At 32.1% G+C, this 13,225-nt stretch overlaps 1 protein-coding gene across 1 annotated transcript in view; it reads right to left on the bottom strand.

Annotated features, from left to right (window-relative positions):
* Positions 1–13,225, bottom strand: part of pippin (solute carrier family member pippin) — a 61,214-nt gene that overhangs the window by 17,454 nt on the left and 30,535 nt on the right. The window contains exon 2 of the mRNA XM_075312078.1: positions 2,945–3,098. Coding sequence (XP_075168193.1) covers positions 2,945–3,098 — 154 coding nt within the window. The remainder of the gene's footprint in view (positions 1–2,944; positions 3,099–13,225) is intronic.

Raw genomic sequence — 13,225 nt, 5'->3', positions numbered from 1 at the left:
GTATGTGGTGTTAGTATATGGTCTATAACAACCATGCAAAAATTGGTCCATATCGGTCCATAATTATATATAGCCCCCATATAAACCGATCCCCAGATTTGACTTCCGGAGCCTCTTGGATGAGCAAAATTCATCCGATCCGGTTGAAATTTGGTACGTGGTGTCAGTATATGGTCCATATCGGTCCATAATTATATATAGCCCCCATATAAACCGATCCCCAGATTTGACCTCCGGAGCCTCTTAGAGAAGCAAAATTCATTCGATGTAGTTGAAATTTGGTACGTGGTGTCAGTATATGGTCTCTAACAACCAAGCAAAAATTGGTCCATATAGGTCCATTATTATATATAGCCCCCATATAAACCGATCCCCAGATTTCACCTCCGGAGCCACTTGGAGAAGAAAAATTCATCCGATCCGGTTGAAATTTGGTACGTGGTGTTAGCATATGGTCTCTAACAACCATGAAAAAATTGGCTCATATCGATCCATAATTATATAGACCCCATATAAACCGATCCCCAGATTTGAACTCCGGAGCCACTTGGAGAAGCAAAATTCATCCGATCCGGTTGAAATTTGGTACGTGGTGTTAGTATATGGTCTATAACAACCATGCAAAAATTGGTCCATATAGGTCTATAATTATATACAGCCCCCATATAAATCGATCCCCAGATTTGACCTCCGGAACCATTTGACCTCCGGAATTCATCCGATTCGGTTGAAATGTGGTACATTTCGCTAGTATATAGCCGCTAACAGCCATGCAAAACTTGGTCCATATCGGTCTATAGTTATATATAGCCAATCACACAAAAATTGGTCCATATCGCCAAAAATATTGGTAGATTATTTTATTTTTATTTCTATACAAAATTTTGTCAAAATTTTATTACTATAGAAAATTTTGTCAACATTTTATTTCTGTAGAAAATTTTGTCAACATTTTATTTCTATAGAAATTTTGTCAAAATTTTATTTCTATAGAAAATTTTATCAAAATTTTATTTCTATAGGAAATGTTATCAAAATCTTATTTCTATAGATAATTTTGTCAAAATTTTATTACTATATAAAGTTTTGTCAAAATTTTATTTCTATAGAAAATTTTGTCAAAATTTTATTTCTATAGAAAATTTTGTTAAAATTTTATTTCTATAGAAAATTTTGTCAAAATCTTATTTCTATAGAAAATTATGTAAAAATTCTATTTCTATAGAAAATTTTGTCGAACTGAATTACACACAGAAAACAGTTTGGTTGAAATTCCATTATAGCTGCAAAATCTTAGTTCTTATAACACATTTTCAATTGAGTCCCTAAATATTCGGTATTTGCAATAAGTATACTTTTCCTTAGAAAGAATGAAAGTGCTTTGTACGGAAAGATAGTTCCGAGTCAAAGTATATGGTTGTGTCAACCAACACTATTGGTCTACAATAAATCATTTCCCCAATGATTATCACAACTGGCATGAAGTAGTTATTTAAAACCAATATTTGGTAATGAGCACCGACTATTGATGATGGAAATATAATTTATAAGAAATTTTCAACATTCGGTTATGAAGCCTGAATATTATTTGAAAATCTATCAAATGTCAAAAGTATTCACCAGTTAATTTGAAAATTTGATTTTAATTTTGAAGAACAGGATATATTTGTTCGGAAATAAGGAAATTGAATTGAAAACAAATACAAATGGTAAGACAGTTTAAGCAAACAATTTTCCTTAATATTGTCATTCAATATATCTTTATTTTACTAGTTCCGGGAGTGTGCCCAAAACTCATACGTAATAAATAAGGAATACAACATTGTGCACCACCAAAGAAAAGTAACAAAAGTTTTACAATAATTCTACGAGTATGCGTAAATGCTTCCACATCGAAACCTCGCAAAATTATATACATATGTGTTTAATTTTTAAAGATATGAGACGTTTTCAACATTAAGGTGAGTACTATGTTCGGTTTTCGAGTTGAAAATCACTTTATTTTCGCGATTCTTTTCCTGAATTAATCAAAATTATAAATGAAAATAAACATATTCCCGTAAAGTCAGGCCGAAATCTAGAGGAACTGGGCATCAATTGAGTTAATTTATCTGCTTTATATTGAACTGTAAAGTAACCGCGAAAATTTCATCTCGAAAAGCGAACATAGTACTTACCTTTAGTTGGTATTCTTCTTTGAAAATATCTAGATTTTGATGTAAGTCTCTATTTTATTCAATAGCAAAAATTAATACTCAAATATTTTGTACTTAGAATAACTTGTACCAATATACATATATTTAAATAAAATTAAATATAATATATAAGTAGGAAGGAATTGATTTTAAATTCGGCCATGAGTATTATTAAAGTTGGGCAACACAACCGAATGATAAATGTAGCCATACCCGATGTCGTCGGCAGACCCAACCAACATATATGTCGTATTAGTTGTGTCGACCGAATCGGTCGGGTGGCACAACTGCCAACTGATAGTAGCTGCAACTGCCAAAAGGAGGTTGGCAATAAATTCGGTTATCACAACCTATCTGTATTCTCTGTGTATATACGTCTTTATTTGGCCTTTTTTTTGTTTAATATATCCCCCGTATGGACTAACTTACAATTTAGAAGACGGTGTTAAGGATTTTTTAAGATACCTTGCCATCGGCAAGTGTTACCGCAACCCAAGTAATTCGATTGTGGATGACAGTCTTTAGTAGAAGTTTCTAAGCAATCCATGGTGGAGGGTACATAAGATTCGGCCTGGCCAAACTTACGATCGTATATACTTGTTTTACTGTTGAAAACGTCAAAAATTTTCCATAAAAAAGCAAAAGAAAATTACAAACGATGTTCATTTAGAAAGAAAGAATTATATTTTTTTTGCCTGTAGCATATCATATAATTGTAAACTACCATACTTTTATATATTGTTACCCACCTGGTGGTATATACCCCGTTTAATTATTTTGTGCTCGTGCTTATTGTCACATTGTTTTTGTTGATATAGAGTGGGGGAGGTGTTGTTATTGCCTGATGCCGGTACGATCTGATAACATAGCTTTGTCGGCGCTAATTTACTGTATTCGTCTTCCCTGCAAATATAAAAAACATTGAAATGTAGAATTAATGAATCCTCTTGTACCAAGGGAAAATGTGCATATACACGCAATGTGAACATGCATAGAATCAAAGAATTTTGCTCTTCTTCGAAACGAAATTTACCAAAAAAAAAACAAGTATCTACAACAACCATTTAAACAATTGTCTTTGACGAGCTTTGTTTGCTCTTAAGAAAATTTCTCTAAAGACAAAAGAAAACTTTGTTCGCATGGAATTTCCTTTTGGAGAATAAATAAAATATTCTGGAGTGTACCAATAACATATTGCTCGTATTATTATTTACGTTTGAGTTAATAAATATTTGCCAGATAAAAGTAACTTCTGATAAAAATCATACAATGTTGTGAGAATATTGTTAGTACTCAACGACAACACTTAATAAATGCTAATTATTATGCTTATTTGGTAGATTATTTTATTTTTATTGCAAATCGGCGGATGGTGTGTGAAAATACCTGAATGAAACAGGTTTATTTATTTTTAAACTCAAGAAAAAACTAAACCAAAAATATTAACAGGATTTTGAGATTAATTTAATATTAACAAAATGTTAATGTGTTTTTGTTTTTAAATTGCATGATATAATTTAATATTTGTAATTCGGAATTCAGTTCCTAAGAGTAAAAGTGAATATAACACTGGGCAACAAAAATTTCAATCGGGGGTTATATTATATTTTTATAATATTTTTAGCGAAGTGTCAAATGCGCCACATTGGATACCATTTCATACATAAAAAGAAGAGCGTTCTTTTCTGTGGAACGAAATCTTAGACAAACGAGGGTTTCTTTTGTAGCGCAGGTTAGGTTAGGTTAGGTTAGGTGGCAGCCCGATGTATCAGGCTCACTTAGACTATTCAGTCCATTGTGATACCACATTGGTGAACTTCTCTCTTATCACTGAGTGCTGCCCGATTCCATGTTAAGCTCAATGACAAGGGACCTCCTTTTTATAGCCGAGCCGAACGGCGTTCCACATTGCAGTGAAACCACTTAGAGAAGCTTTGAAACCCTCAGAAATGTCACCGGCATTACTAAGGTGGGATAATCCACCGCTGAAAAACTTTTTGGTGTTCGGTCGAAGCAGGAATCGAACCCACGACCTTGTGTATGCAAGGCGGGCATGCTAACCATTGCACCACGGTGGCTCCCTGATTAGGTTAGGTTAGGTATAGTGCCAGCCCCATATTTCAGACTCACTTAGACTATTGCGGTGAAAACCATTTCGATAAGATTTGAAATACTCAGAAATGTCATCAGCATTACACACAAAAAAAAATTTTGTCTGAGTCAATCACGAAATTAATTGATAATTTAATTGGATCAATTAATTTCGTGATTGAATGGAAATGTCTTCAATCACGAAAATGATAGTATCAATCACAGTTTTAATTGGACATTAAAAAAATACTTGATTTAAAAAATTAATTGATTTTATTAGCAAATTTCAATTAACTTTTTAATTGATTCAATTAAAAAATTAATTGAAGTTGATTGCAAAACTCAATTAAGTTTTCCATTTAAAACATAACTATTTTTAATTACTTCTTAACTGACTTTGTGTGTTTTAATTTAATTAAAAATTGACTGTTTTAAATAAATCTTTAGTTAAAAATTAAAAAAAAAATCCCTCACTTCTTTTTAAGTGACTTAGTCTTCCGAGTTTGATTACAAAATTAATTGCATCAAATAATTTTTTAATAAAAAAATTTTAAATTTTCAATCATTGACTCAATTAACTTAATGTTTCTTTCTTGAAAAATTGTTCAATTAATATAGGCCCCATATAAACCGATCCCCGATATTTGACCTCCGGAGCCCCTTGGAGGAACAAAATTCATCCGATCCGGTTGAAATTTGGTACGTGGGATACGTATATAGTCTCTAATAACCATGCAAAAATTGGTCCATATCGGTCCATAATTATATACAGCCCCCATATAAACCGATCCTCAGATTTGACCTCCGGAGCCTCTTGGGGGAGCAAAATTCATCCGGTCAGGTTGAAATTTGGTACGTGGGATACGTATATAGTCTCTAATAACCATGCAAAAATTTGTCCATATCGGTCCATAATTATATATAGCCCCTATATAAACCCATCCCCAGATTTGAGCTCCGGAACCTCTTGGGATACGTATATAGTCTCTAATAACCATGAAAAAATTGGTCCATATCGGTCCATAATTATATATAGACCCCATATAAACCGATCCCCAGATTTGGGTTGCAGAGCCTCTAATAGAAGCAAATTTCGATCCGGCTGAAATTTGGTACATGGTTTTAATATATGGCTTCAAACACCCATGAAAAAATTGGTCGAAATCGGTCCATAATTATATATAGCCCCCATATAAAACAATCCCCAGAATTGACCTCCGGAGCCTCTTGGAGGAGCAAAATTCATCCGATCAGGTTGACATTTGGTACGCGGAATACGTATATAGTCTCTAATAACCATGAAAAAATTGGTCCATATCGGTCCATAATTATATATAGACCCCATATAAACCGATCCCCAGATTTGGGTTGCAGAGCCTCTAATAGAAGTAAATTTCGATCCGGCTGAAATTTGGTACATGGTTTTAATATATGGCTTCAAACACCCATGAAAAAATTGGTCGAAATCGGTCCATAATTATATATAGCCCCCATATAAAACAATCCCCAGAATTGACCTCCGGAGCCTCTTGGAGGAGCAAAATTCATCCGATCAGGTTGACATTTGGTACGCGGAATACGTATATAGTCTCTAATAACCATGCAAAAATTGGTCCATATCGGTCCATAATTATATACAGCCCCCATATAAACCGATTCTCAGATTTGACCTCCGGAGCCTCTTGGGGGAGCAAAATTCATCCGGTCAGGTTGAAATTTGGTACGTGGGATACGTATATAGTCTCTAATAACAATGAAAAAATTGGTCCATATCGGTCCATAATTATATATAGCCCCCATATAAACCGATCTACGAGATTTGACCTCCGGAGCCTCTTGGAGGAGCAAAATTCATCCGATGCGGTTGAAATTTGGTACGTGGGATACATATATAGTATCTAATAACCATGCAAAAATTTGTCCATATCGGTCCATAATTATATATAGCCCCCATATAAACCGATCCCCGAGATTTGACTTCCGGAGCCTCTTGGAGAAGCAAAATTCATCCGATGCGGTTGAAATTTGGTACGTGGGATACGTATATAGTCTCTAATAACCATCCATATCGGTCCATAATTATATATAGAGCCCATATAAACCGATCCCCAGACTTGACCACCGGAGCCTCTTGGGGGAAATTTTTGAAATTTTTTACGTGGGATACATACTATATAGTCTCTAACAACCATGCAAATATGTTACCGCAACACAAGTAATTCGATTGTGGATGACAGTCTTTCGTAGAAGTTTCTACGCAATCCATGATGGAGGGTACATAAGATTCGGAACTTACGGCCGGTATATACTTGTTAAATTTGTTGTATAAAATTTCGTTTGGGACGAAAGATTTTTTTGTGTGTAGAGATAAGCCGTAATGTCACATTTAACAGTGTTAGAATTGGTCTACAAAAGAATAATACATTTGACACATTTTTTCTTGAGTGAAATACTTTATTGCCTTTCAGGTGTATAATAGTGGAATGGCTAGGTGATCTTTGGGAATGTGCGATAACTTTTTAAATATATGAACTACAATAAAAGAAAGACATTTATTTCCTTGTTTAAGCAAAATAAAAAAATATTGAGTTTAAAGTGCTTAAAAATTATTTTTTCATAATATAATACTAATATTGGTACCTGCCAAGAATTTGTTTTCTGTTTTTCTTCATAGATAGTTCACATCTGTTAATACTCGTAAAAAACCTATAATATAATCTAACATATTCAATATATCTAATATTCAAAGTATGTACAATAAATTGATAGAATACTTCTTAGTACACTAATAGAAAAAGTTTCGTTATATTAACGAAAATTGTCATTAAAAGTGAGCCAACGAAAGAATTTCTTGAATACAATGAAATTTTTCGTTATTATGACGAATTTTGTGTTAATCAACGTAACGTTTCGTACTATTAACGAATATCTTCATTGTACTAATGAAAATGTTTCGTTATATCAATGAAAAAATTTCGTTGGCTCAATTTTAATGAAATTTTCTTTGTGTGTAGAGCAAAGCACTAATACTAGGCCAGGTTAACTGGCCCAGCATAAATTATTTATTTTAATATGTGCCATGGCTATTAATTTCTAATATTTCCGCCTATTTACATGAACGAACAATATCTCATAATCTTAAACATCCGTATTACTCTCACTAATAAGGTATTTAAATTTATTATCTCTTAGTTTCCAATTGTGTATTACAAAAAAAAAAAAAAACAGATTGAAAATTATTCAAAGTTATAATATTTAAAACGATAATTTAAAACTTTATTTGGTATGCGAATATATAATTTTTAATTCTCTTAATTCTCTTTCACGTATGAAACTTCGAATATAAATTTACAAACATTCGATTTAACCATTAACTATTGTATAAAAAATATTAGAATAATATTTAGATAAGGTGCACCTTCATAGTAAAACGGTCAATGAACTTTATGAATTCATTGATAAGAGTTTTTAGAAAAAATGAAGCAGAAATGTAACAATGTAAATTAATTGTGTACACAAAACCAAAAATTAAAAAAATAAGAAACCCCTATATAGTTGGAAAAAATGGTTCGTCAAATAAGGAGACCTAATGATAATGTGAAAATCCGAAAATATAAATTCTTAACGCTTTGAACAACATATTTTTTTTATTTGTCTATAAGATATTAGGCGAAAACAATATATACCACCGAAATATCGGTCAGGTGGAATTTTATGTGACCTCCATTTTGGATTGCGTTATAAGTTCTATTAAAGATCGGTAACAGTTGGCGATTGTTGAAGGTATCTGTATGTATGTTATTGTATATGGAATCTAAACTCAAGAAACGTTTACTTGTATGCGGCTTCTTTAAAATAAATACATTTTTAGGGACCTAGGGAGCCACCGTGGTGCAATGGTTAGCATGTCCGCCTTGCGTACACAAGGTCGTGGGTTCGATTCCTGCTTCGACCGAACACCAAAAAGTTTTTCAGCGGTGGATTATCTCACCTCAGTAATGCTGGTGACATTTCTGAGGGTTTCAAAGTTTCTCTAAGTGGTTTCACTGCAAGGTGGAACGCCGTTCGGACTCGTCCAAAAAAAGAGGACCCTTGTCATTGAGCTTAACATGCAATCGGGCGGCACTCAGTGATAAGAGAGAAGTTCACCAATGTGGTATCACAATGGACTGAATAGTCTAAGTGAGCCTGATACATCGGGCTGCCACCTAACCTAACCTAATCTAGGGACGTATCCAGCTTTAAATCTATTACCAACAAAATTAAAATTAGGACACTGATCTTATTTATCGAATTTTCATACTCTACACAAAAAAAAATATTGACCTAATATGAAAGATTATGCTATATAAATTTTAGGATACGCAATTTACACAATATTAAGGATAAATTTTCTTTAAAATAATGATATTTTAATTAAAAGAAAATAATGAATTTTTGCTTCAAAACAAATTTTTTTCATTAAATTTGGGACATGAATCTTCGAAACTTGAGCTCCTCTATTAAAGTCGTTTATCTTTGAACTAAAGAAAAATTTCCTTAAAGTAAAGAAAAACGTTTTTAATTTTGAAAAAAAAACTTAAATATTGAATCTCTAGATGGTGGGCGCGGATCTTGTTAATGGCGGCATATTCAAACGTTGGGGTCACCAATTATAATTGTCCGAAATTGAAAAGTATTTTTTAGGAAACAATTATATTTTTTCAATTAATAGAATATTCACAGAATGAATTACAAAATCTCTTTTTTCATAACAAAAAATACTTAATAAAAAAAATATTTTTATTGTAAAGTATTTAGTAGTTCAGTGTCTTACAGGTTAAGACTTATTTTAACAACATTGCATCTTTGGTTTAAAGTTTTTGAAGAAAATATTTATTACTTTGAATTACTCCATAAAATACTTTAAATCAAAAATGTAAAATCTTCAAAATAAGTCTTAGCCTACATTTTACACGTTTTTATCTTAAATCTAAAGATTCTATATATCAGTTAATTTAAATTCGATTTCTTTAAATCAAAAATGTTTTTATTTACTTTAAGGAAATTTTGCTTACGGCTTTCACGAAGGGATTCAAATTTCCAAGATTCCAAAATTTACTGAAACCCATTTATTGAAGCAAAGATTATAAATTGTATTTTTATTAAAATTTAATTAATTAAAAAATTGTCTTTAATATTATGTAAATTACGTGTCCTAAAAATTAGGCTGCATAATCTTTCCTATTCAATAGTTGTTTCAGTACATGCTAAATAAAAATGGCAGATAAAAAAAACCCATTTTTGTTATTGATCGGTTTATATAGATGAAACCATAAAAACTCCATTTTTATTATTGATCGGTTTATATAGATGAATCTTTGTATAATTATGAACCGATATGATCCAATTTTTGCATAATAGTTAGAGGGAATAAACTGACATCATACACCGAATCCGGGATCGGATGAAACCCGAAATTCACATTTTATAAATTTTTTATTAGGTTTTGGAATATCTTGATTTTACTACATGTTTTCGGAATTTATTGGCTTTTTTTACTTTTTTATTAATATATTTTTGCGACATGAACCTACATTTAATTCTACTGATAAAACCTGTGGTTCAATTTCAAAAACGTGTATTAATGTCTAGAAATGAAAAAAAATATGTATTTCTTCTCGTTGTTCATTGATAGAAGGTCAGCGTTTCCCTAGAGTATTTAACAAATTCAGGAGACGAGATAATAAAGCATTGATTTTGTTAATTCATTGCAATGAGTAGCTGTGCGAATTTTGTGTATTTTTGAGTATTTGGCATTTGTAAAGAGCTATAAGGTACTTCACGATAAAGTCATATTTTGAGGAGCGTTCAAGTTCATCCGTAAGATTAGAATTGAATGCAAAACCACATTGATCGATTTCACTGTCTCGGTATTGAAAAAAAAAGACAAGGCCAAGAAGATAACGGATAATGCTACACTGAAAGAATTTTTTTCGAAAAAGAAATAAAAATTTCGTTAAAATTATTTCTTAAAAAGAAAGAAAAATTTCTTCGTAAAAAGAAAGAAAAATTTCGTTAAAATTACGAACTTTGTCATTGTTTTGCAACCAAAGAAACTTTTCATTAAAAGTATGAAATATTTCGTTCTTTTTACAAAGAAAAGTTCTAGCAAATTTTTTCATAATTTGTAAGTACTTCGTACTTTTTATGAAAAATTGTCATATTTTTTTGAAAAAATTTCGTTCTTTTTATACCCTCCACCATAGAATGGGGGGTATATTAACTTTGTCATTCCGTTTATAGCACATCGAAATATCGCTCTAAGACCCCATAAAGTATATATATTCTGGGTCGTGGTGAAATTCTGAGTCGATCTAAGCATGTCCGTCCGTCCGTCCGTCCGTCTGTTGAAATCACGCTAACTTCCGAACAAAATAAGCTATCGACTGGAAACTTGGCATAAGTAATTGTTATTCATATAGGTCGGATAGTATTGCAAATGGGCCACATTGGACCACTTTTACGTATAGCCCCTATATAAACCGACCCCCAGATTTGGCTTGCGTAGCCTCTTAGGGAAGCAAATTTCATCCAATCCAGTTGGAATTTGGTACGTGGTGTTAGTATATGGTCTCTAACAACCATGCAAAACTTGGACCATATCGGTTCATAATTATATATAGCCCCCATAGAAACCGACCCCCAGATTTAACTTGCGGAGCTTGCGCTAGTATATGACCGATAACAACCATGCCAAAATTGGCTATCTATAGTTATATATAGCCCCCAGATAAACTGATCACCAATAACAGAAAAAACATGATTGCCACTCGAGCCAAAAATAATCTTCGAAAATTTTATTGCAATCGAAAATTTTGTCAAAATTTCATTTCTATAGAAGATTTTTTCAACATTTTATTTATTTGGGAAATTTTGTCAAAATATTATTTCTATATAAAATTTTGTCAAAAATCTATTTCTACAGAAAATTTTGTCAAAATTTCATTTCTATAGAATTTTTTTTATTTCTTTAGGAAATTTTGTCAAAATATTATTTCTATAGAAAAATTTGTCAAAAATTTATTTATACAGAAAATTTTGACAAAATTCTATTTCTACAGAAAATTTTGTCAGAATTTTATTTCTGTACAAAATTTTGTCAAAATGTTATTTCACAGTAAATTTAGGGATCCACCGTGGTGCAATGGTTAGCATGCCCGCCTTGCATACACAAGGTCGAGGGTTCGATTCCTGCTTCGACCGAACACCAAAAAAGTTTTCCAGCGGTGGATTATCCCACCTCAGTAATGCTGATGACGTTTCTGAGGGTTTCAAAGCTTCTCTAAGTGGTTTCACTGCAAGGTGGAATGCCGTTCGGACTCGGCTATAAAAAGGAGGTCCCTTGTCATTGAGCTTAACATGGAATCGGGCAGCACTCAGTGATAAGAGAGAAGTTCACCAATGTGGTATCACAATGGACTGAATAGCCTAAGTGAGCCTGATACATCGGGCTGCCACCTAAGCTGGCCTAACCTAACCTACAGTAAATTTATGAAGCACCTCTTAGTTGGAGAGGAATATTTTGCAAAATCTTCCAAAACATCAAGAATTCTACCAATCTACCAAACAGTAAAAAATCTGCCATTTTCGTGTTCATAATTGTATGTAGCCCCCATATATACCGGGTAAGAACTATATACGCATTTAAACGACCTTTCCCGCATGGACTAACTTACAATTTAGAAGATGATGTTAAGAAGTTTTAAGATGCTTTGCCATCGGTTGCAACCCAAGTAATTCATTTGTGGATGACCGTCTTTAGTATAAGTTTCTACGCAATCCATGGTGGAGGGTACATAAGATTCGGCCTGGCCGAACTTACAGCCATATATACTTGTTATGAAATTGTTTCGTGCTTTTTACGAAAAATTTTCATAGTTTTTATGAAATTGTTACGTACTTTTAATGAAACAATTTCGTATTTTTTATGAAAAACTTTCGGACTTTTTGTGAAAAATTTTCGAACTTTTAGAAAAAAAAATGTATAGTCCAAAGTGCATTTGGTTGTAGTAACAAGTTTGAAAAGTGTCATCACTACTTTACATCTTAAGTTTTTGAATAACTTTTGGTTTGGTTGCTTCACTTTTATTCATAGCATGCTATCACCCAAATGAGAAGTAGCATAGACATGTATTAAAAAAGTGAATACAGGAATACACTCAAGCACATTATCAAAGCTAATTTTATGTCGCGTACGGAAATTTTTCAACTTCAATGAAACCTCTTTGTTATTTTAAAGAAAATGGTTCGTACTTTTTATGAAGAAATTTTAATGCCGAATGTTTCGTAAAATATTCGTAAATTCGTAAAAACTTCTTTACAAAAGTCATGAAATTTGAAGAAGGTTTTGTTAAAAGTACGAACTTTTTACGAAGAAATATTAAAGTAGAATATTTCGTAGACGTTTCGTATATTCGTAAAATGTTCTTCGTAAAATTTACGAAAATTAATGAAAATTTCGTTGTTTTAATGAAGAATTCACGAAGAATAGTTAATGAGACTTCTTCGTAAAATTAATACAGACGAGTCTTCTAAGTGAGAAATGTGTTTGAAAGGTTAAATTGCATTGTAAAGTAAATCATGCGAAATGATCTTTAAACTATTTGTAGTAAAAAAAAAACTTACATCGAAGTTCAGTGACACCTACGAAATCTGATACTTAACATTCGTTCATTGATTGTTCTCAAATCGTTTGTTTCTATCGAACTATGTTATATTCCCATCGGTTTCAGATAATGAAACGAAAACCAAAATTGCTAAGTTATTATATCAGCGATTCGCTTCTATGATTGTTATCAATCAATCGGTTGCGCAGTGAATTACATTATCTGTAGCTTTTTATATTACAAAACAATTCATTGCTAATCATTTTTGAAAATTGAATATAGTGAAATAAT

The sequence above is a fragment of the Haematobia irritans genome, chromosome 5 (genome assembly GCF_050003625.1).
Source record: "Haematobia irritans isolate KBUSLIRL chromosome 5, ASM5000362v1, whole genome shotgun sequence".
Taxonomy (NCBI): Eukaryota; Metazoa; Arthropoda; class Insecta; order Diptera; family Muscidae; genus Haematobia; species Haematobia irritans.
This window is presented reverse-complemented; position numbering and strand designations above follow the sequence as displayed.